The following is a 21,998-nucleotide window of genomic DNA, read 5'->3' on the forward strand; positions in this document are numbered from 1 at the left end:
AAAAACACAGCAAAAAAAAAAAAAAAGTCAAACAACGCTGTCAATTCAAAATCTGCCTCAAAATTCGTAAATGAATTCGGAGGCAGATTTTTAGTTTCTGCCTTACAAAAAAAACGTTGTGTGAACATACCCTAAGAGTGCAGTGCTTGTTTTTAGCCATTTTTTGTTGTTTTGTAAACAATTTTTGGTAGGGGTGCCCTGAGAATTTTTTTTTTTCCTGGGGTGCCTCGAGCCTGAAAAGGTTGGGAAACTCTATTCTATAGTGATGTTTACATTATGATAAGCAGAGCCAGTTCTTTATTTTAACTTAGTTGGCCTAACTACAACAGGTCTTAAAGTGTTACCTCAAATCTGGAGGAGCACAGAATATTATATTGGGAAACTGCAATTTCCCAGCAATTCCCTACAGTTACCAAACGATTCCCTTTAAACATCGAGCGGGACAAATAAAAAAAACACTTTCTGTGCAGACTGCAGACTTATTAGCAGCATATGTGCATGCATCGTGCCTCTTCCCTTGCCCTCTATGAAGACATCTTAACCTTTCAGTGTTATTGAAATGATAAACGTATTAAACTCCAAATGAACCTACTATATTTAGAGTATCAGTCACCGTCAGGTTGGTGGTTTATCTTACCGCTTTGGTTCTCCCCTCATGCACTGGTTTAACAGCCTCCACAGAGTTTATCGTCAATGTTTCACTGCTCTCAATTTTCAGCTGCTCTTCAAATCTTTCCTGCAAATCAGACACTGTGAAACCCATTTTTGGGAAGTAAGGAGGTGGTTCCTGCCAGAGAAAACAACATGTAGATTCAGACTTTACAAGCTCTGACAAACATAACGGACACATCTATGTGGCCATGCAGGCACTTTAGTTAGCTCCACCTCTGCCATAACCCAACCGCAGAGGGAGCAAAGGCGATCCTGTCCGCACACCCAATTTATATCCAAGTCACAGGTGGAGTTTTACTTTAATCAGAGTAGTCGGCAGATCATGATATTTTATATTTGAATAGCTTTTGTTGAAAAAACAAAAAACCCAATGTGAAATACATATTGACATAATAAATCAAGAAAATATAACCCCACTGTAGGGAGCAAGGTAGAGCACATAACAAGCAGAACCATATCTGTATAAGGAAAAGCATTTATGGACCACGTAGTTGTCTCAAAAACGACATAGAAAACATACACAGGAGCGGAAAAGGGAAAAAAAAAAAAAAAGACGACGTGGTGGGGAATGGAGGGAGGGGTCCAAGCACGGAGACCCCCACCGATCGTTAAAACAAAGCGGCAGAAGCGATCGGGTGAGTGATGAGCCGCTTGGCTTCTGATCGGCTTTTCTCGGAAGGCCGAGCGGTTGGTGAACAAGCCCAATAGAAAGTCTATGGACCCGTACACAAACTGCTCATCTTCCCAAAAAAAGCCGGTCAGAAACTAAGCGACTCAATGCCCACCGAGCACTTCAGCTGCTTCGTTTTAGCGATAGGTGGGGGTCTCAGTGCTCGGACCCTCACCGATCAAAACTTTTGACATGTCACTAGGACATGTCAGAAGTTTTCTGTAAGTTTAGTTACACTTTAAGTCAAGGAGAGCCCAAATAAAAATAATGTTCATCAGACCATCAAGCAGGACCAGAAAGAAATCTCATTTCCGCATATTAAATTATCCAGTGGGACCAGATCTCAAACAACTTATCCTAAAGAATGCTAGAAAGTTTCTCATTGACCATAATCCAGGAAAACTAACTTCACACGATCTAAGATAATCGAAGAAGTCTTTCATGCCCCCATTATCGTGATTCTGGCAGTCAGGAACTTAAGTTAGATACATTTGGTACTATTAATATATATAATTTAGTACGTCTGGAAATATAATATAAATATACTATACATGTTTATTTAGTAATGCTTTCGAGGGAGATTTACTATGAGAGATGTGCGTCATCAGATTGTAAAAGATAATAAAAGTGTATCCAGAAACAGTGCACACTGGGGCAAGTCCACCAGTAATTCAGCAGTGAACCCTCGACACTACAACCTCTGAAACAACGGGAGTAGGACTTTGTGCCAGCCTCTGAGGAGTTAAATACTATTTTATGAGAAGTTTATAACCGGACTCTGTCAGGGCCATATTGATATATAGCTTAGCAGTAGATTCCGCTATATCTTGCTAGTCCCGAAATGAACGCACATTTCCAAGAGCCTCCTCCCATTATCGAATATAAGAGAGTTTGTCCTTCAGGGAAATAAATTATTTTTATAAAAAAGGTAGATATTGCCACCCGGATTATTAGAACATATGTGTTCAAAATTCGTTTTAGAGTTAAGGTCACCATGCTTAACTGGTTCCCGACCACTGGCTGTGTTTTTACGGCCAGCAGTCAGGGTCCTTAAAACCTGCGCCACAGACTTTTTACGGCTCGGGTTTTAACTTGCTGCCCGAGCGATCGGGCAGCTCAATGTCGGGTCTCCGGCTGTCAGTGACTGCCGGGGACCCTGGGGAGAGGATAGAAGCAGCTTTCGCTGCTTCTGTTTTCTCCGATCTCTTTTACACAGCGCTCAATGAACGCTGTGTATAGGAATAGGCGCAGCGGCAGCGCCGCTGTGTCTATTGTTCCCGGTGATCATGTGACTGGTCACATGATCGCCGGGTGCCGTTAGTGGCAGGCTGCTGCTGGGTCTAACTAGACCCAGCACAGCCCTATTAGTGACAATCGTCACTATGAGAGGGCTGATTTCCCCTGTAACTGGGGCTGCTCCAGATGTTGTGGCTTACCGTCGAAGTTGAGCTTCGATGCCCAAAGATATCAAATATTCTAAGAACATTAGGGAAAGAAGTAATTGAAAGAGTAAACAAAACAGAATCCACGAAGAACGCACATTTGCGCTCGAGTGTACTTCTGAACACACCATGAAAATCAGGGTCCCTACGAAGGAGGTTGGCCAAGGGTTCGATCAACTGCGAGTATAGCGTCGGAGACAGAGGTCCCCCTTGTCTCTTACCGCGTTGAATAGAAAAGGTCAGACTTGATGTTCGGAAGATAGGCCAGCAATAATGTCAGGAAACAAGACTATCAGCAAAAGCTTGAGGGAAAAGTAGCAGAAGGGGCATACAATTGGGTATTAAAATTATTACAATTCTTTTAAAATGCGTATGGGGGTTTGAGTGAGGTCACCTCCCGAAGTACGCAACCTGGGGGGTGCCACCGGTCCTACTCTAAGAGAAGGCACGAGCGGGACAGGTATTGGGTTCATCTCTCAACATATAAAACCTAAAACTAGTCAAATGTAAGCGCTCTTCTGAATAAGTCACCAGACAAACATTCAGATCAGTGAGAGCCGCCTCAATGTCTGATCGCAAGTCTAAGAAAGTATCAGCCTTCTGTGACCGAAGTAAGTCTTTCAAATGAGATTCTTTTTTCAATATTAGAAAATTGCTACTTTTAAATCATGATATTTTAATATAGTTTCTAAGTGATATTCCTCCCTAAAAGTTTTGCCCCAGGCTTACTTTACTGTAGAAATTCTTGACCAATGGGGAGCTGCATACAATCTGAACATTAGGAGGAGGCATGAAGTCTGGTGTGACTCGCTGAATGGCTTTCAGAACCATATCCCGCTCATCCTCAACATAAGGCAGACCCTGAAAGAGCTTGTCAGCAGACATCCCTTCTTCTTCCATCTGATTCAAGCACCTATAACGAAACAAATAATGAGAGCAGATCAAAAGGCAACCCAAGCTCTAGAACATGCAATTCCACTTTTAAAGAAGACCTCCAGTGGTAACACAACTTTCCATTCTTGCACCCCCCCCCCACCACTGCCTGTCTGTATAAACACATTCTGCACTTCTTTTGTGTATACTGTACTTAACTTTTTCTACTGCTGCCCTTTCTATGCTTAGAAAAAGACACCATCTTGATTAGATTTCCCCAGCTTTCCCTTCCTCTCTGCTTTGCTATCAATCCCATGATGCTTCAGCACAGCGTCACATGACCAGCTAAAGATCATACCATTTGTGCATGCTGGGGGACATTGTGAATCTGTGGAAAACTAGTGTGGTACAGGAACTGCTAAAGCCTGTAGTGGGTGACACATAGATCTCCATAGACTCAAGTAGAGAAAGCATGTCACCGAGCCTGATTAACACTGCTGCTAAGCAACCATCCCAGTCTGATATATAGCTAGAGAAGTAGCAAGAAATATAACAGAGGAGTGACGCATGGAATACCATAATGGAGAACATGGGAAACGTTCGTTTTTGCTGGAGTGTTCCTTTAACAATATAAATAAAATAACTGAGAATTTACCAATTTCACATCTGTCTTTCTATATATTTATTAAAATAAATAAAAAATGTTTTTATAATATATACACACACACACACACACACACACACACACACACACACACACACACACGTCCTTCTCAATGAATTGGATAATCAAAAAGTTAATTTCAGTAATTCAATTCAAAAAGTGAAACTCCTATATTATATAGATTCATTACACACAGAGTGATCTATTTCCAGCATTTTTCTCTTTTAGTGTTGATGATTATGGGAACAGTTCATGAAAACCCAAAATTTTGTATTTCTGAAAATTAGATTATTATATAAGCCAACTTCAAAAATGATTTTTAATACTGAATTGTAGGCTTGGTAATACTTGGTCGGGGCTCCTTTTGCATGAATTACTGCATCAATGTGGCGTGGCATGGAGGTGATCAGCCTGTAGCACTGCTGAGGTGTTATCAATGCGGCGTGGCATGGAGGTGATCAGCCTGTGGCACTGCTGATGTCTAATGGAAGCCCAGGTTGCTTTGATAGCGGCCTTCAGCTCGTCTGCATTGTTGGGTCTGGTGTCTCATCTTCTTCTTGACAATACCCCATAGATTCTCTATGGGGTTTAGGTCAGGCGAGTTTGCTGGCCCATCAAGCACAGTGATACTGTGGTTATTAAGCCAGGTATTGGTACTGTTGGCAGTGTGGGCAGGTGCCAAGTCCTGCTGAAAAATGAAATCAGCCTCTCCATAAAGCTTGTCAGCAGAGGGAAGCATGAAGTGCTCTAAAATGTCCTGGTAGACGGCTGTGTCAAAGATATTTTAATTATCTTTATATGTGTGAACCTAAAAGTGCTATAGACAGTTGTCACTGGAGCTCACAGACCTGATGAAACAAGAGCCTACATGGGGGGATGGCTATTCTATTTCAAGTCGTTTAGTTTATGGCTTTGCATTTCAGCTGTTACAAAGGCAACGTGAGAAAACGTGCCGACATTGTATTTCTTATGGCTAAAGATATATGTGGAGTTTTGGGACATTACCATATTTAGAATGCTCATGCTTTGCAAGTATGAAGTTACCACCTACTCTCATTTCTTATAAATAAAGATGGATCCGCCCCCTGTGGGCAGAGACTGTTTGAACACTGAAGCTGCGTGTCATGGTCTCTCTCCGGCCGGCCTCTCTCAGATCCACCATTGAGAGAGCATTCATTAATTTGGAACTCATAGACAAATGCAGATAATGTCCAACGTTAATGGACAATGTAAATTCTGCAGCGACTGCTGCGTTGACTCTGGACTTGATATAACACAGTGGACCAACACCAGCAGATGACATGGCTCCCAAACCATCACTGAACACTTCACACTGGACCACAAGCAACTTGGATTGATGCCTCTCCACTCCTCCTCAAGACACTGGGACCTTGATTTCCAAATGAAATGAAAAATTTACTTTCATCTGAAAACAGGACTCTGGACCACTGAGCAGCAGACCAGGCTTTTTAAAGGCTTAGGAAACCTTTGCAGGTGTTCTGTGTTGATCAGCTGATTAGAGTGTGACACCGTGAGTCTACAATCTTCAACTTTTACCCAATATTAAAATTTTCTGAGAGCCTAAATTTGGGGTTTTCATTACATATTAGCCATAAACATTAACAGTAAAGAAAAATGCTGGAAATAGATCACTGTGTGTAATGTATCTCTAGACTATGTGAGTTTCACTTTTTGAATTTAATTACTAGAATGAATTAACTTTTTGTTCACTTTGAAAATAGTTGGAGTGTTGCCTGATATGTTGAAGTGTCTACGGTAGGGAGGAAAATACGAAAACAAAATAATGAATACCAGCCTGGTCCTTATACGAGCACTCCCAAGATAACATTCATGCCACATGGTACCACTTCAAAAATCATTCATGTTTGCAAATACAATTAACTTTCAAAAATGCCTGTGTCAAAAGATCTGAGCCCCAAAAGTAGCCCATCCTCTGAGATCTTCACCACTATGTCGGCATAGCGGGTCTCTTCCCCTCTATGTGTAGTGCGATGCAGCATGTGTGGCTGCGCCGTTCTTATTACACACAAGGTAAGCATGAGCAGTTCAGTAGTGCTTGCTTTCCCTGTATGGTCAGCTACCAGGTTTGTATGGGAAATGTAATTTTGAGTGGGGAAGTGGGTGGTCCTGTGCTACAGAGTGTTGTATTTCCCATTCTGCCATCCGAGGAGGGAGTCATGGGTGTGCAGATTAGGAAACAGAAAGCAGCTAGCAGTTGGTTGAACGAACATTTAGCGCGTATTTTAATATCTAAATGGTTATGTGACTTCGCAAAAAACATGTAAAGTTGGGACAACCCCTTTATGGGGTTAAGGAAGCAATCCAAGCAAAACGGTTACTGTATTATGCCTAGTACAGGCCTAAGTGTGTACTGCATGACTGTTTTAGTGCTCTTTGTATCACTGTGCCATGCACTAGTCACAACACAGTGTATTCGTTTTATGCAGAATGCTCCTTTAAAGAGTACTCCCACCTGAGACCTTTAGGCTAGGGCTATAAGGCGACTTTGGCCGAAACAGGTGGCGCGGCCAAAGAGGGCTGTGTATTACATCACACGTAATTAAAGTCAATGTGGCTGTGTTGCGACTTGTGACCGTGTTACCAGATTTCTTGCAACTGTCGGATCGGGGGTCGAAACAAACTGCAGGTCGCAACATAGCTACATTGGAGTAAACTGCGCAGCAAATGATAATATGCAATATTTTAGAGGTAAAACATCCGAATTTTCTGGTCGCTTGCCAAATTTGGAAAGCGAGGAGAAAAGTGGGAGGTCTCCAAAGGAGACAAAGTCAAAGGGGGTATCCCAAGAAAAATACTTCTCACCTGGAACCCCACCGATCACTAGAACAGGTGTCCTGAGCGGCCCGTTCCACCTCATTGCACGATCGCGGTGAGGAGTTTGAATAGAGCAGTGGTATCCCATCGATCATACATTTAGCGCCTGTGGATAGGTGATACATTTTTTGTGGGGTAACACCTGTAAGGCCAGAATTATATGTACAATTGTTGGAAATGGAAACATTTTTGGTGCAAATCTACGCTTGCTAATAGCAGACAGCGTGGGCCAACGTCTATTTCTTTAAACTCTTCCCACCGCCAGCCATTTTTCGGATTTTCACTTTTCTTTTCCCCACCTTACAAAAGCCATACATTTTTTATTTTTCTGTCAATATAGTCGTATGAGGGCCTGTTTTTTGCGGGACGAGTTGTAGATTTTCACGGAACCATTTATTGTACCATATAATGTAGTGGGAAACTGGGAAAAATTGTTAGTGGGATAAAAGAGAAAAAAAAACTAGCGATTCCTCAATATTTTGGAGGGTTTTGTTTTTACGGCGTTCACCATATAGTAAAAACGGCATGTTGATTTTATTCTGCGGGTCAATACAATAGTTTTTTTTATGTTTTACAAGGAGAAAAAATAAAATAAAAATCAAAATAAAATCTGAATTTTGTCGCCATATTCTGAGAGTCAGAACTTTTCTTTTTCCTTCGTTTGAGCGGTATGAGGGCTTATTTTTTGCAGGGTGAGCGGTTGTTTCTATTGGTACCATTTTGGGGTATATGATACTTTAAGATCACTTTTTATTCCATTTTTTGCGGAAGATGACGAAAAAAACTGCGATTCAGGCGTTTATTTTTTACCACGTTCACTGTGCGGACTAAATTATATATTGTAATAGTTCAGACATTTTACGGACACATAGGATATAAAAAGTCTATCAAAACTACAATAATGTGGTTGCATAAGTGTGAACACCCTCTTATAATTGGGGATGTGTTTGTGTTCAGAATTAGCCAATCACATTTAAACTCATGTTAACTAGTAGTCAGTACACAGCTGCCATTATTTAAAGTGATTCTGAGTAACCCCATATAAAGATCAGCTGTTCTATTAGGATTTTCCTGACATTTTCTTTGTTGCATGTGACAGCAAAAGCCACGGTCCGTAAAGAGCTTACAACACATCAAAAGGATCTGATTGTTGAAAGACATCAGTCAGGAGAAGGGTACCAAAGAATTTTCAAGGCATTAGCTATACCATGGAACAATGTGAAGACGGTCATCAAGAAGTGGATTACATTTGGCAAATTACCAAGAACTGAATGTCCCTCAAAACTTGATGAAATAAGACGAAAATTGAATTGAAACATTAAAGGAGCTGCAGGACTTTCTTACAGGTACTGGTTGTGTAGCGCATGTGACAACAATCTCCCGTATTCTTCATATGTGTGGGCTATGGGGTAGGGTGGCAAGACGGAAGCCTTTTCTAACAAAGAAAAACATCCAAGCCTGGCTATGTTTTGCAAAGACCTACATCAAGTCTGCCAAAAGCATGTGGGAAAACGTTCTATAGTCTGATGAGACCAGGGTTGATCTTTTTGGGCATAATTCCAAAAGGTATGTTTGGCGCAAAGCCAACACTGCACATCACCAAAAGAACACCATTCCCACAGTGAAGCATGGTGGAGGCAGCATTATGCTTTGGGGCTGTTTATCTGCAGCTGGAACTGGGGCTTTAGTCAAGGTGAAGGAAATTATGAACATTTCTAAATATAAGTCAATATTGGCACAAAACCTGCAGGCCTCTAGTAAAAAGATGAAGAGGAATTTCACCTTTCAGCACGACACCTACCCAATGCATACCTCCAAATCAACAAAATAATGGCTTTACCAGGAGAAGATCAAAATTTTGGAATGGCCCAGCCAGAACCCAGACCTGAATCCCATTGAAAATCTGTGAGGTAACCTGAAGAGGGCTGTAACAGGAGATGCCCACCCAATCTGACAGATTTGGAGCACTTTTGCAAGGAAGAGTGGGCAACAATTGGCAAGTCAAAAGGTGCCATGCTGATAGACTTCTACCCAAAAAGACGGGATGCTGTCAAAGGGTAATTCAACAAAGTAATAGTTTTAGGCCTCATGCACACGACCGTAGCCATGTGCACGGCCGTGATTTTTGGGTCAGCCGGCCGCGGAGTGACACCAGCGGGCCCTGCACATGACCGCGTGTATTATTTCCTATGAGCCTGGACCATGCGCGGACCATGAAAACCACGGTTGTGTGCATGGGCCCATAGGAATGAATGGGGCCGCAATTCTCCAGGGGCTTTTTGGGGGAATTGCGGCCGCAAAAGCACGTTCATGTGGGTGGGGCCTAAGCGTGTGAATTTTTACGCAACCACATTATTTTTGTTCTTTATTTTTCCCCTCTAAATTATTTTTGTTTTTCAATGGAATTGTACAGATTATGGGTCACATTAAAAGGTGGAAAAAGTTCTGAAATTATTCATCTTGTACTGATTTTTTGACATGACAAAAACCTGGCATTTTAACAAGGGTATGTAGAGTTTTTGTATCCACTGTGTTTATATACAGCGATAGATATATATATATTTATTAACCCCTTCCCGACATTTGACGTATCCATACGTCATAGCCGGGTAGGGGGAAGTATGGAACGGGCTCACGGAGTGAACCTGCTCCATACGATGCGGGTGTCGGCTGTATGTTACAGCCGACACTTTACAGTAGCGAGTGGGGTCGCGCTCGAACACGATCCCGCTCATTTAACCCATTAAATGCCGGTCAATAGCGACCGCGGCATTTAAATAGTTAGAAATAGGGGGGCGACCCACTCTAGCAGCTCATCGTGCCCATTGCAATGCAATCGCGGGGTGGCGATGGTTGCTATGGCAGCCTGGGGTCTAATGAAGGCCCCCAGGTCTGCTTTCGTTGTCCTCTTATTAACCCCTTAATGACGAGCCTATTTTAGACCTTAATGACCAGGCTATTTTTTACGTTTTTCCATCGTCGCATTCCAAGAGCTATAACTCTTATATTTTTGCGTCGACATAGCTGTATAAGGTCTTGTTTTTTGCGGGACAAGTTTTTTAATAGCACCATTTTGAGGTACATATTATTTATTGATTAACTTTTATTAACTTTTTTTGGGGGTGGGTATAGAAAAAAATCTGAAATTTCGCCACTTTTTTGCGTCCTAAATCTACGCCGTTTACAGTGTGGTATAAATAACACAATAAGTTTATTCAGCGGGTTGTTACGATTGCAACGATACCAAATTTGTATCGTTTTAGTATGTTTTACTACTTTTACACAGTAAAAACGCTTTTTTTTAAAAATGATTTGTTTTTGTGTCTCCATATTTAAAGAGCCGTAACGTTTTTCTTTTTTCGCCGATGCGGTTGTGTGAGCTCTTTTTTTTTGCGGGACCACTTGTAGTTTTTATTGGTACCATTTTGGAGTAGATGCAACTTTTTGATCACTTTTTAATCACATTTTTTTTAAAGTCAGGATTCACAGAAAATAGAAATTTTTTACGGCGTTCACCGTGCGGGTTAAGTAACGTAATAGCTTTATAGTCGGGGTCGTTACGGACGCGGCGATACCAAATATGTGTAACTTTTTAACTTCATTTTGTTTTTTTTAATAGTAAAGCAGTTTGTAAGGGGAAAAAGTGGGTTTTTCATTTTTTTTTTCACATTTTTTTTTTTATTAACTTTATTCAACTTTTTTTTTAACTTTTTTACTAGTCCCACTAAGGTACTTTAATATGCGATCGCTATTATAATACACTGCAATACTTTTGTATTGCAGTGTATTACTGCCTGTCCGTTTAAAACGGACAGGCATCTGCTAGGTCATGCCTCCGGCATGATCTAGCAGGCAGTCGCTCCAGGCAGACCTGGGGGCCTTTATTAGGCCACCGGCTGCCGTTGGAGACACAGACACTCGGCGATCGTATCGCCGGGTGTTGGTGGGAGAGAGAGAGCTCCCTCCCTCTCTCCAAAACCACTCAGATGCGGTGCTCGCTATTGAGCACCACATCTGAGGGGTTAAACGGGTGAGATCGATACTAATATCGATCTCACCCGGCAGAGCAGGGACGCTCCCAGCTCTCAGCTGCCTCTGGCAGCTGAGAGCAGGGAGATTTGACAGCTCCCTGCTCTGTTTACTTATTCCGATGCCACGACGTAAAAAGTCTATGGCATCGGAATAAGGCCCGTTAGTGGCCGACGTAAAAAGACTATGGGCCGGTTACTAACGGGTTAAGCCTCTGGCAGGGCTTAATAGAAGCTGGTCAGAAAGACTATATACTGCAATACATTAGTATATAATAAAAAAATATTAAAAGTTGAAAAAAAATATATATAATTTCCCCCTATTGTAAAAAAAACAAAAAAAATACATAATTGGGATCGCGGCATCCGTAAAAGTCTGAACTATATATCATTATTTAACCCGCATGGTGTACGCCGTAAAAAAATAAAAAATAAAAAAATGTAAACCGCCAGAATCGCTATTTTTTGATCACCTCATCTTCCACAATAAATGGAATAAAAAGTTAGCAAAACCTCGCATGTATCCCAAAATGGTATCATTAAAAACTACAGCTTATACCGCAAAAATAAGCCCTAATACCACTTAAATCGACAGAGAAATAAATTACATTTTTTACACTTAGTTTTTCCTTGTAAAATATAGAAAAAACAATATATATTTGGTATCACCGTAACCGTATTGACCCGCAGAATAAAGTTAACATGTTGTTTTAATTGCACAATGAATTCTGTAAAAACAAAGCGCAAAAAACAATGGAGGAATCGCGGTTTTTTTTTTTTTTTTCTACCACACAAATCATTTTTTCCCCCTTTCCTAGTACATTATATGGCAAAATAAATGGCGCTACAACTCGTCCTGCAAAAATCAATACCCTCATATCGGGTATTGGGTCCCTAACTAGTAATCTTTCACATTTCATTGACACTCACCTTCAACCTTTAGTAGTTAGCCTTCCGTCATATCTTAGGGACTCCACCCAAGTGATTAGAGAACTCCATTCATTAAATGTCACCAATTCTATGTACCCCATCAATTTCCTTACAGCTGACGTAACTGCCCTTTATAGTAATATTCCCCACTCTAAAGGTCTTGAGGTCATTAGGTCTGCATTATCTACCAAAACCTGTATGCCAGGGAATCAAACTGAATTTTTAATTAAATGTGTTGACTTTATTTGAAATCACAATTCTTTCAGTTTTGATAATAAATTTTATAATCAAATTAAAGGATGCGCCATTGGCTCAAGGTTCGCACCATCTTATGCCAATTTATATATGGGACAGTTTGAAGATGAGTATATTTATCATGATCACCCCTTTAAAAGCAAAATTTTATTTTATAAACGTTACATTGACGACCTCCTCTTCATCTGGTTGGGCAATGAGACTGAGGCTTCATCTTTCATTGAGCACTTAAATTTGAATATCTTAGGACTGTCTTTTACACACACTTTTTCTACTCTGTCTATCGACTTTTTAGACTTGACCATTTCATTTGATACCAGAATTAATAAATTTACAACAAAGACACATTTTAAATCTGTTGATGTAAATAGCTACTTAAATTTCAACAGTGCCCATTATCCCCCATGGATAAAAAATGTTCCCTTTGGACAGTTTAGAAGAGTGAGAAAAAATTGCACAACTGACTCGGATTTCACAGAGGAATGTAACCTATTAGAAAAAAGGTTCAGGGAAAAGAATTTTCCTTTGAGTCTTATTAAAGGGGCACGTCACAAAGCTTCTCTACTCTCACAAGTTTCATGCATTAAGCAAGATAAAGCAATTAAAAGTAAACAGAATTTTAGTAATAATTTTATTACAACTTTTAACAGTGGAAACAAAAAAATCCGAGAGGTTCTTGATAAGCATTGGTACATCTTGAAAAATGATCCTTTTTTAAAAACAGAATTACCAGATAGACCTACTATCACCTATAGACGATCTAAATCTCTTAAAAACATTTTAGCACCCAGCAAACTGAAAAATCCCATGGTACCTTGTTCCACTTTGCTTCCTAGGATTTTAGGTTCTTACAAATGTGGCCGACAGCGATGTATGTGCTGTACCAACATAACTCACAAAGCATCCACCTACACATCCACAGTAAGGAAAGAATCCTTCAATATCAATAGCTTTCTGAACTGTGGAAGCTCTTTTGTTATCTATATGTTGGAATGTCCATGTCATCTCCAATATATTGGCCGTACTACGCAATGTTTGCGGACAAGGATTAATAATCACAGATTTAACATAAATACTGGTTTTTTAAAACCTAGTGTTTCTCGACACTTCTCCACTACACACAATAGCCAGTTTAGTAGTTTACTCATTACGCCTATAGAGCAAATTCCGCTTAACATCACCAATCGATTCAGTAAACTCAAACAACGCGAAAATCACTGGATTTTTAAAATGAAAACTCTCCAACCTGATGGCCTCAATGATGTATCAGAGTCTACTCTTGATTAGTAAATGCCTTAATTATGAATATTATATATTCTTATTCTTTTTGTTAATTGATTTATGATTCATTTCATTATTATATTATATTACATTATACTATATTATATCATCACTGTATTGTTTTCCGACCCGAGACCATATATTGTTGGTTCAATACATTCTGTGCCATTTTGTTATGTATCATTAGTGTTCCTCTTTTCAGATCTTTGCTCATTTTAAGTTTCTCATCGTTTCTCTTATGTTTTATTAGTGTTCCTATTCTTCTGATATATGCACGGTTATGTTTCCCATTGAATTTATTCATGACATATGGCCTTTCCTTTTGGCCATTATTAGTATTAATAGTACCAACTGTTAATTACTACTTACCGTCTTCTCCAATCTTACATTTCATTACTTAGCCTTTTGTTACCCCTATTACACATAGCTTGGCCTTTTTATTTTTATTTTTATTTATTTATGGTATCTCCCCTCTTCCCCCCCCCCCCCTCTCCTTTTTCTGACATTCTCTCCCATAAACTTATTGCTCTTTATTATTTCGTTTTGTTACTAATTATCATTTACCGGCTGCCGACTTTACAATCGGCTACATAGCGTATTATAATACCATACCATACATATTTGTTCACTAGCTTCATATACATTATTGTTACTCTCACTCTCTTAGAATTGTTCACAGTTATGTTTTTGCATTCTAATTTTATACATGAGACATTACGGTTTTCCAATTTCGTTGAGCCATCAATTATGTTTTACCGGCTTTTGCCGACTTAGTTCTTTAGAGTATATAAGGATATTTCTTACTACGTCTCTGACATTCCTGATAATTGTGCTATTATGTGGACCATTTACATTTTTTATATTGTACTCTTTATCCTCAAAATCATTCTCACTATCTGCTACTCGGTCCTAATTTTTATTGAGTTATTACACTACATTATGTACATAGTTGTGTATATCATATTACATACTTTACGGTATTGGCTTGCTCACTTTGCCCAAAGTTCAGTCCATTGACGTTGCCACCCCTTTTATTCTCTTTTTATAGCTCTTTTATTCGTATCTTGTGGTTTTAGAACTGTTGCCGACTATTTGTCCTTCTTTCAAACGTCATTTTCTGCACCAAAAATTTTTATTCCCATACCACATATCCGTGTGTGTTGTATATCTATACATGTATCATTTACACTAGCATCTATTTTTATCTGTTTATTTCACGGGCAGCCATTCATCGGGTTTCGGCATCCTTTGTGATTCATTCCGTGTTATTACTTTCATTTGTTCTCATATCGCTTCCCATTTTATGTATTTTACCTTTCCATTTTTATCATTGCAACTATGTTTACCATATGTTCTAATCTCATTATCATTGTTATTTGTCATGTTTTAACCTTTGAACTCTGACGTCATTAGAACGCCCTGTCCTCGTTCACATTGGCGTTTTTTTTTTCAACTTTAACATTCTATTTAAACAGTGATTTGTGTGCTTTCCTTCATGACCTGATGAAGATGCCGGTACGGTATTGAAACGCGTAGTCATATTACCAATAAATTCTATTTATTATCATCACTCCGAAGTTCTTGCCTTTTCGGTCCTATCCGTGTGCAGCAGCGCCCTCGCAGACTCTTTTCCCAGCTCACCCAGCATAAAGTTTACGACGGGAAGGGGTTAAAGAAGTTATTTTATGGTATTTAAGTTTTTTTACTTGTCCCCCTAGGGGACTTGAACCAGTGATTGTAGAATCGCTTGCATGATATACTGCTATACTAATGTATTGCAGTATAGCATTATACTGACACTCCTATGAAGCCCTGAAGGCTTCATAGGAGTACAAGGATGGCCAACCTGGGGGCCTTCATCAGGCACCCCGGGATCGTGTCGCGGGGGGCATTGCAATGTTACAGGAGGCCGCGCCCCTGTTTCAAACTACTTAAATGGCGTGGTCGCTATTTACAGTGGCATTTAAGGGGTTAAAGAAGCGGGATCTCACTTGTTACACTGAAGTGTCGGCTGTTAGATACAGCTGGCACGCTCGTTCTATGGAGCGGACTCACGGGCTCCCACACCCGCCGTGTGTATATATACGGCGGATGTCAGGAAGGGGTTAAAAATATTATGCATACAAGACTAAAGTCAAATGTTTCAATTACATTTGTCAAAAAGGCAGGCATTAAATAAGAAATGGAGTCCTGAAAGCTTCGGAAATTCAAGCACAGATGATCAGAACAAGGTTTTATTATTTTTTTTACCTTTGAATGGCTTTTGTGTTGGAATTGGTGCGACCCATAGCCTCCAGCGCTGCAGCATAAGATCCTAAATTTGGCTTCAGGCTAGCCTCCTGCAACATTACAAATAGGCGCCCAACTTGAGCAAGTGCGGCCTGTTAAGGAGAAAAAGAAGAAATGACTGAATACTCTTGGTAGCCACGTTCTACTTTGTTCAGCGCGTCCACTTCCAATCTCCTTTGTCCCCCAGTGCTTTACTATTAACAGAACGTCATATAATCATTGTAGAGGACATTTTCTTCCCTCTTCCTCCCAGTTCCTCACCTCTTTGGCCCAGGCCCTCATTAACAGGTTGTACATGGAAAGATTTAGCAGACTTCTCCTTGAGTTATGCTGGTGATAATACTGCAAGCAATTCTGGGCTCTGCTCAATTCTCCTAAGAATATGGAGGTCTCCAAGTAACAGTGAATGATTTGCTGGACTCCTCCATAACGGTTTCCTTCCTTATCCTCCAGTAAAAGCCCATTGCCTTTATTTAGAGCTTGGTCTACAATCTCCATATCTTTGTGGGCTGGTATACGATGTGATGGATGCTTCTCCTCACTGCTTTTCTGCGGTCTCTTGGCGGTTTTTGGTAGCGTCTCCTGAGTTTGGTCAGCCTCGCTCTTGGCTGAAGTCATGTTGGTACTCTCCACACCATTCACTGCTTTCTGCTTCTTGTGTTTTGCAATCTGCTCATTTTTCAGCTTTTCCAGCCAACGTTTGGGAGAATTAACTATTTTCTTATTTTCTTCCACCTTCCTTAATTCTTGCTTTGGATGTAGTTTCTTGCTTTCAGCTTCGTGCAAAGGTAAAATCTCGTCTGCTTGCAGTTGCTGTACCCGAGTCTGCAGGACTTAAAAATAATATACATACATTTATAAGAAATATATATAAGCAGAGGGAAAATATGCACGCATTAACAGAGAAAACCCCTCCATTTTCTGCAATGATTATTCCACAATATTACAGCGCCTTGCGAATGTATTCACCCAGGGCCGATTCTAGCTTTTCTGCTGCCAGAGGCGAAAATTAAAATGACGCCTCCACCATAAAAATCCTAAGTAGGAAATTCTATTAGCCAACTGCTATTTGATCACTCAGGCTCGTAAATCTAAGCCAAAATTTAAATTGGTTGAGAGTTAAAGAGGCTCTGTCACCAGATTATAAATGTCCTACCTAATCAGATCGGCGCTGGAATGTAGATAACAGTAGTTTTTATTTTGGAAAATGATCATTTTTGACCAAGTTATGAACAATTTCAGATTTATTCTAATTCGTTTCTTAATAGACAACTGGGCGATTTTTTACTATATGACCAAGTGGGCGTTGTACAGGGGAGTGTATGACGCTGACCAATCAGTGACCAATCAGCATCATACACTTCTCTCCATTCATGCCCAGCTTATTTCACTGCACAGCGTGATCTCACGAGATCACGCTGTGATGGGACTTCCTCCCACAGGTTCTTCATTGGAGCCATGGCAGACATCTCCTTACGGCAGGTACTGATTATTTATTTATTTTTTTAATCTCATACAACCCCTTTAAAAAATGCACGTGCCTCATCCACTCACACGCCAGACACATGCACCCACTCATGATGAATGCATGCAAGTGTCACGCCTGCTGCGGTCACACAATTATTACATACACTGTAGGAAATATTTACCAGATTTCTTTTGACCAGCGCGGAACCCTGCAGAGTCAATGAAGGCAGGCAGTAGAGGGACATGCCGAGTTAAAACTCCATCTTCAAAATAGTAGCTCCGCCCACTCATACAATAATCTCCGCCCTTTGACACCACGAGTTCAGAGCTTCTACTCACTACTCCCCCTCCCTCCCTTACAACCTTCAGGTCCCTGTGCAGATGCTCTGTCCCATTTACACAATCCTCCTTTTCCATGATGCATTCCCTGCCGCTAAATCTTACTAAAAATCAAGAGCGACCAGCGGCTCCATTGATTGAGTGACAGCAGCAGCTAACATTACAGGCATGTCCAGTGCAGGTGGTGTAAGCTGCTACTGGAGTCACTCAATCAATGGCTTTGCCAGACTATGTTAATTTTCAGTAAGAGTCAGCGGCAGGGAATGCATCAGGAAAAAAGGAGGATTGTGTAAATAGTGCAGGGCAGCTGAAAACCATGTGCCTTTACTGCACTTAGAAGGGGGCACCTGTTTGCCACTGTGCCGCCCACTCAAACAGCGCAAGTTGCCACCTGAGGCGAGATGCTCATCCCACCTTTATGGCAGAGACAGCCCTGTATCCCCCCCCCCCCCCCTTGGAATTCTTTTTTTTTCTACCTACATTTCTATCATGCGCTGCCGACGATGGCGTATGGGGACGAGGGATCGTAGTAATGATTGCTCGTCCCCATACTAGCTCCTTGTGAAAGGAGCAAACGAAGTCCGATCAACGAGCTGTCTTGTTAATCGACACTGTGTAGCCCCATGTAGGGGGCACAAGAGCCACATGTAATTACTCCCTGGTGCCACTAGTGCGCAATAGTTACAAAGCTGTGCAGCGCCATGCAGGGTCACAAGAGCCACATGTAATTACTCCCTGGTGCGACTAGTGCGCAACAGTTACAAAGCTGTGCAGCCCCATGCCAGCGGGCACAAGAGCCATGTGCAATTACTCCCTAGTGCGCAATAGTTACAAAGCTGTGCAGCCCCATGCAAGGGGGCACAAGAGCCACATGTAATTACTCCCTAGGGCCACTAGTGCACAATAGTTGATGAGTCACTAGCTGGGGACACTGCCCTAACAGATATAAAAAGTATGCGGAAAAACATTGTGTGACCCTAGTCTTGAAATTATTTCAGAAGGCTCATGTAAACTTTTAGTGGCCACCGTTATATTTTAATTTTGTTTATCGTCTAGAAATTTGTTACAGACCTTCAACGAGTTCCAACCGACATCGGTCACTGGCACCAATCTCATCCTTGGGCTTGGCAGAAGATGAATGTCTGTGTGTGCTTCCCAGAAGGCAGCCTTTGGTCGTGAAAATTGAAGAAAAATATATTAGTCAAATGAATAATATACTTTTATATTTCCATGTCGCAGCAAATGTTATTTTCTAGGCTTATTTTATCAACACTATGGGGTGGGGTATTCAGTTTTCTAGTGTAGAAAAGTTGCAAATGAATCAAAAAAGTCGCAATTCACGACAATGTATTTACGCCGCTTAACTCCTTAACGCCGAAGGACGGATATATCCGTCCTCAGCAGCTGCTAGTTCGCGCAGGAGGACGGATATATCCGTCCTGTGATGGCGCGGGTACTGAGACTGTACCCACGCGATCAGCGGCAGGAGCACGGCTGTTATACACAGCCTGGCTCCTGCTGCAACTGCCGGAATCGAAGCGCGCTCCGATTCCGGCAGTTTAACCCATTAAATGCCGCTGTCAATAGTGACAGCGGCATCTAATGTGTTTGACAGAGGGAGGGAGCTCCCACTGTCACCCGATCGGCGCCCCCGCAAACAAATCGCGGGTCGCCGTCAGGTCAGGTTTCCATGGCAGCGGGGGGTCTAACAAAGACCCCCAGGTCTGCCTTCAGCATCTGCCTGTTAGGCGATGCCAGAGGCATGACCTAATAGGTTGCCTGTCAGTTTTACACTGACAGGCAATAATGCTTTGGTATACTAAGTATACCAAAGCATTATATATGCGATCGGCACATCGCATAGTGAAGTCCCCTGGTGGGACTAAAAAAATAAATGTCAATCAGTTAAATAAAGTTGGTGACAAAAAATAAAAAAATAATTACAGTGAAAATCAAATAAAACAACTTTTTTTGCCCAAAAAGTGGTTTTACACATACACATATATGGTATCCCCGCGATCGTAACAACTTGAACAATAAAATGAACACATTAATTAAACCGCCGGATGAACGGCGTCCAAAAAAAACGCAAAAAACAACGGCAAAATTCTCTCTTTTCTCCCATTCCCCCCATAAAAAATTAAATAAAAATTAATCTAGAAGTCCTATGTACCCCAAAATAGTACTAATGAAAACTACACATTGGCCCGCAAAAATCAAGCCCACATACGGCCACATCGACGGAAAAATAAAAACGTTACGGCTCTTGGAACGCGGCGATGCAAAAACAAGTGATTTTTTTCTAAACGACTTTTTATTGTGCAAACGTAGGAAAACATATAAAACCCTTACATATTTGGTATCCCCGTAATCGTGCCGACCCATAGAATAAAGTTAACATGTTATTTACGCTGCATAGTAAACGGCGTAAATTTGTAACGTGAAAATCAATGCTGGAATAGCTGCTTATTTTCAATTCTCTCCTAAAATAAAGTTAATAAAAGTTAATCGATATATTATAAGCATCTAAAAATGGTACAATTACAAAATACAACTCGTCCCGCAAAAAATAAGCCCTTATACGGCTATATAGACGGAATACAAAAACAGTTACGACTCTTGGAATGCGACCATGAAAAAACAAAAAATAATCCTTGGTCATTAACGTGCAAAATGGCCCGGTCATTAAGGGGTTAAGCTCATTTTTTATTTACATTTTTTTTATAAAAATGTGGTTTGGGCTTGGGGGAAGGGGTGGGGCCAGTTGGATCTCAACACATTTACTATAATTTTCTGTCGTAAGTTATAATGGAAACCTACGGCAGCTCATAGACATGAGTCACGTAAATAAAGACCGGCGCGGAACAACAGGAGCTTCAGCACTAGAGCAGCAGGGGATGTAACAGGTAAAGAAAGCGCTTTATTTTTTTACATATTCTGCTCATAATTATCCTCGGTTTCTGTTGTGCGTCTGCGACCACAAATATGTTATATAACTCTAGCGATTGTTCCATAATTAATCTCGAAAAACTTTTGTAACCTTGGAGTCTTAAGTCACGTAAAGCCTTTCCACGCGTCCCTGCCCCTAACATATTGGATATCGTCTCTATGACTACAAAGACAAATCCCCTACTAAACAAAGAGCCCTGTAATTGACCTCTATAGGCTTCCATAGTTATCCAATTTATAACTAGGTCTGCCGTACCCATGACAACAGGGACGCTCTCCATTCTCCATTTGAAGATTCCTCCAACCTAGTCTAACAAGTTAGCGACAGTTTCACTCAGCCGCCACTTAGTGTTGGACGATTGAATGGCAAAAGCGCTTCCTAAACGTTAGTCTTTCTGACTGACCTAGCATTTTCATCACTAGCGCCATATAAACCAATAACGCTATGCTAGGTCACCATAGCAATCCGATTCTCCCATTTACCCAGTACTTCAGACGCCATGCCAGGTTACCACATCGACACATGAAAAGTGAAAACAGAATGTTAGTAATCTTTGCTAATTTAATGAAAAGGAAAAACTAAAATATTGCGTTGACATAAGTATTCAGACCCTTTACTCAGTACTTAGTTGAAGCACCTTTGGCAGTGATAACAGCCTCCAGTCTTCATGGGTATGATGCTACAAGGTTTGCACACCTGGATTTGGGGATTTTCTGCCATTTTTCTCTACACATCCAGCTCTGTCAGGTTGGATGGGGACCATCGATAAACAGACATTTTCAGGTCTCTCCAGAGATGTTTGATTGGGTTCAAGTCAGGGCTCTGGCTGGGCCACTCAAGGACATTCACAGAGTTGTCCCTAAGCCACTCCTGTCCGGTCTTGACTGTGTGCTTAGGGTCATTGTCTTGTTAGAAGGTAAACCATCGGCCTAGTCTGAGGTCCAGAGCACTCTGGATCAGAATATCTCTGTACTTTGCTTTATTCATCTTTCCCTCAACCCTGACCAGTCTTCATGTCCCAGCCGCTGAAAAACACCCCCACAGCATTATGCTGGCACCAACATATTAGTATTAGGCAGGTGATGGTTTCCTACAGACATGATAACTTAGAATTGAGGCCAAAAAGTTCAATCTTGGTTTCATCAGACCACAGAATCTGGTTTCTCACAGTCTGAGAGTCCTTTAGGTGCTTTACTGCAAACTCCAAGTGGGCTTTGATGTGTCTTTTACGGAGCGGCATATTTCTGGCCACTCTGCCATAAAGCCCAGATTGGTGAAGTGC

General features: G+C 41.0%; 1 protein-coding gene across 2 annotated transcripts in view; it reads right to left on the reverse strand.

The window, feature by feature from the left end:
• POLRMT (RNA polymerase mitochondrial) overlaps positions 1–21,998 on the reverse strand; it is a 74,623-nt gene that overhangs the window by 45,960 nt on the left and 6,665 nt on the right. The window contains exons 2-6 of one of the 2 annotated variants that reach the window (XM_075825460.1): positions 18,838–18,933; positions 16,222–16,793; positions 15,922–16,052; positions 3,514–3,697; positions 638–787 (exon numbers count right to left, since the gene is read on the reverse strand). In XM_075825460.1, coding sequence (XP_075681575.1) covers positions 638–787; positions 3,514–3,697; positions 15,922–16,052; positions 16,222–16,793; positions 18,838–18,933 — 1,133 coding nt within the window. Of the gene's footprint in view, positions 1–637; positions 788–3,513; positions 3,698–7,165; positions 7,320–15,921; positions 16,053–16,221; positions 16,794–18,837; positions 18,934–21,998 lie in introns of those variants that run through there. The other variant, XM_075825461.1, reaches the window with a different exon arrangement.

This window comes from Rhinoderma darwinii, chromosome 1 (genome assembly GCF_050947455.1).
Source record: "Rhinoderma darwinii isolate aRhiDar2 chromosome 1, aRhiDar2.hap1, whole genome shotgun sequence".
NCBI classification, from domain to species: Eukaryota; Metazoa; Chordata; class Amphibia; order Anura; family Rhinodermatidae; genus Rhinoderma; species Rhinoderma darwinii.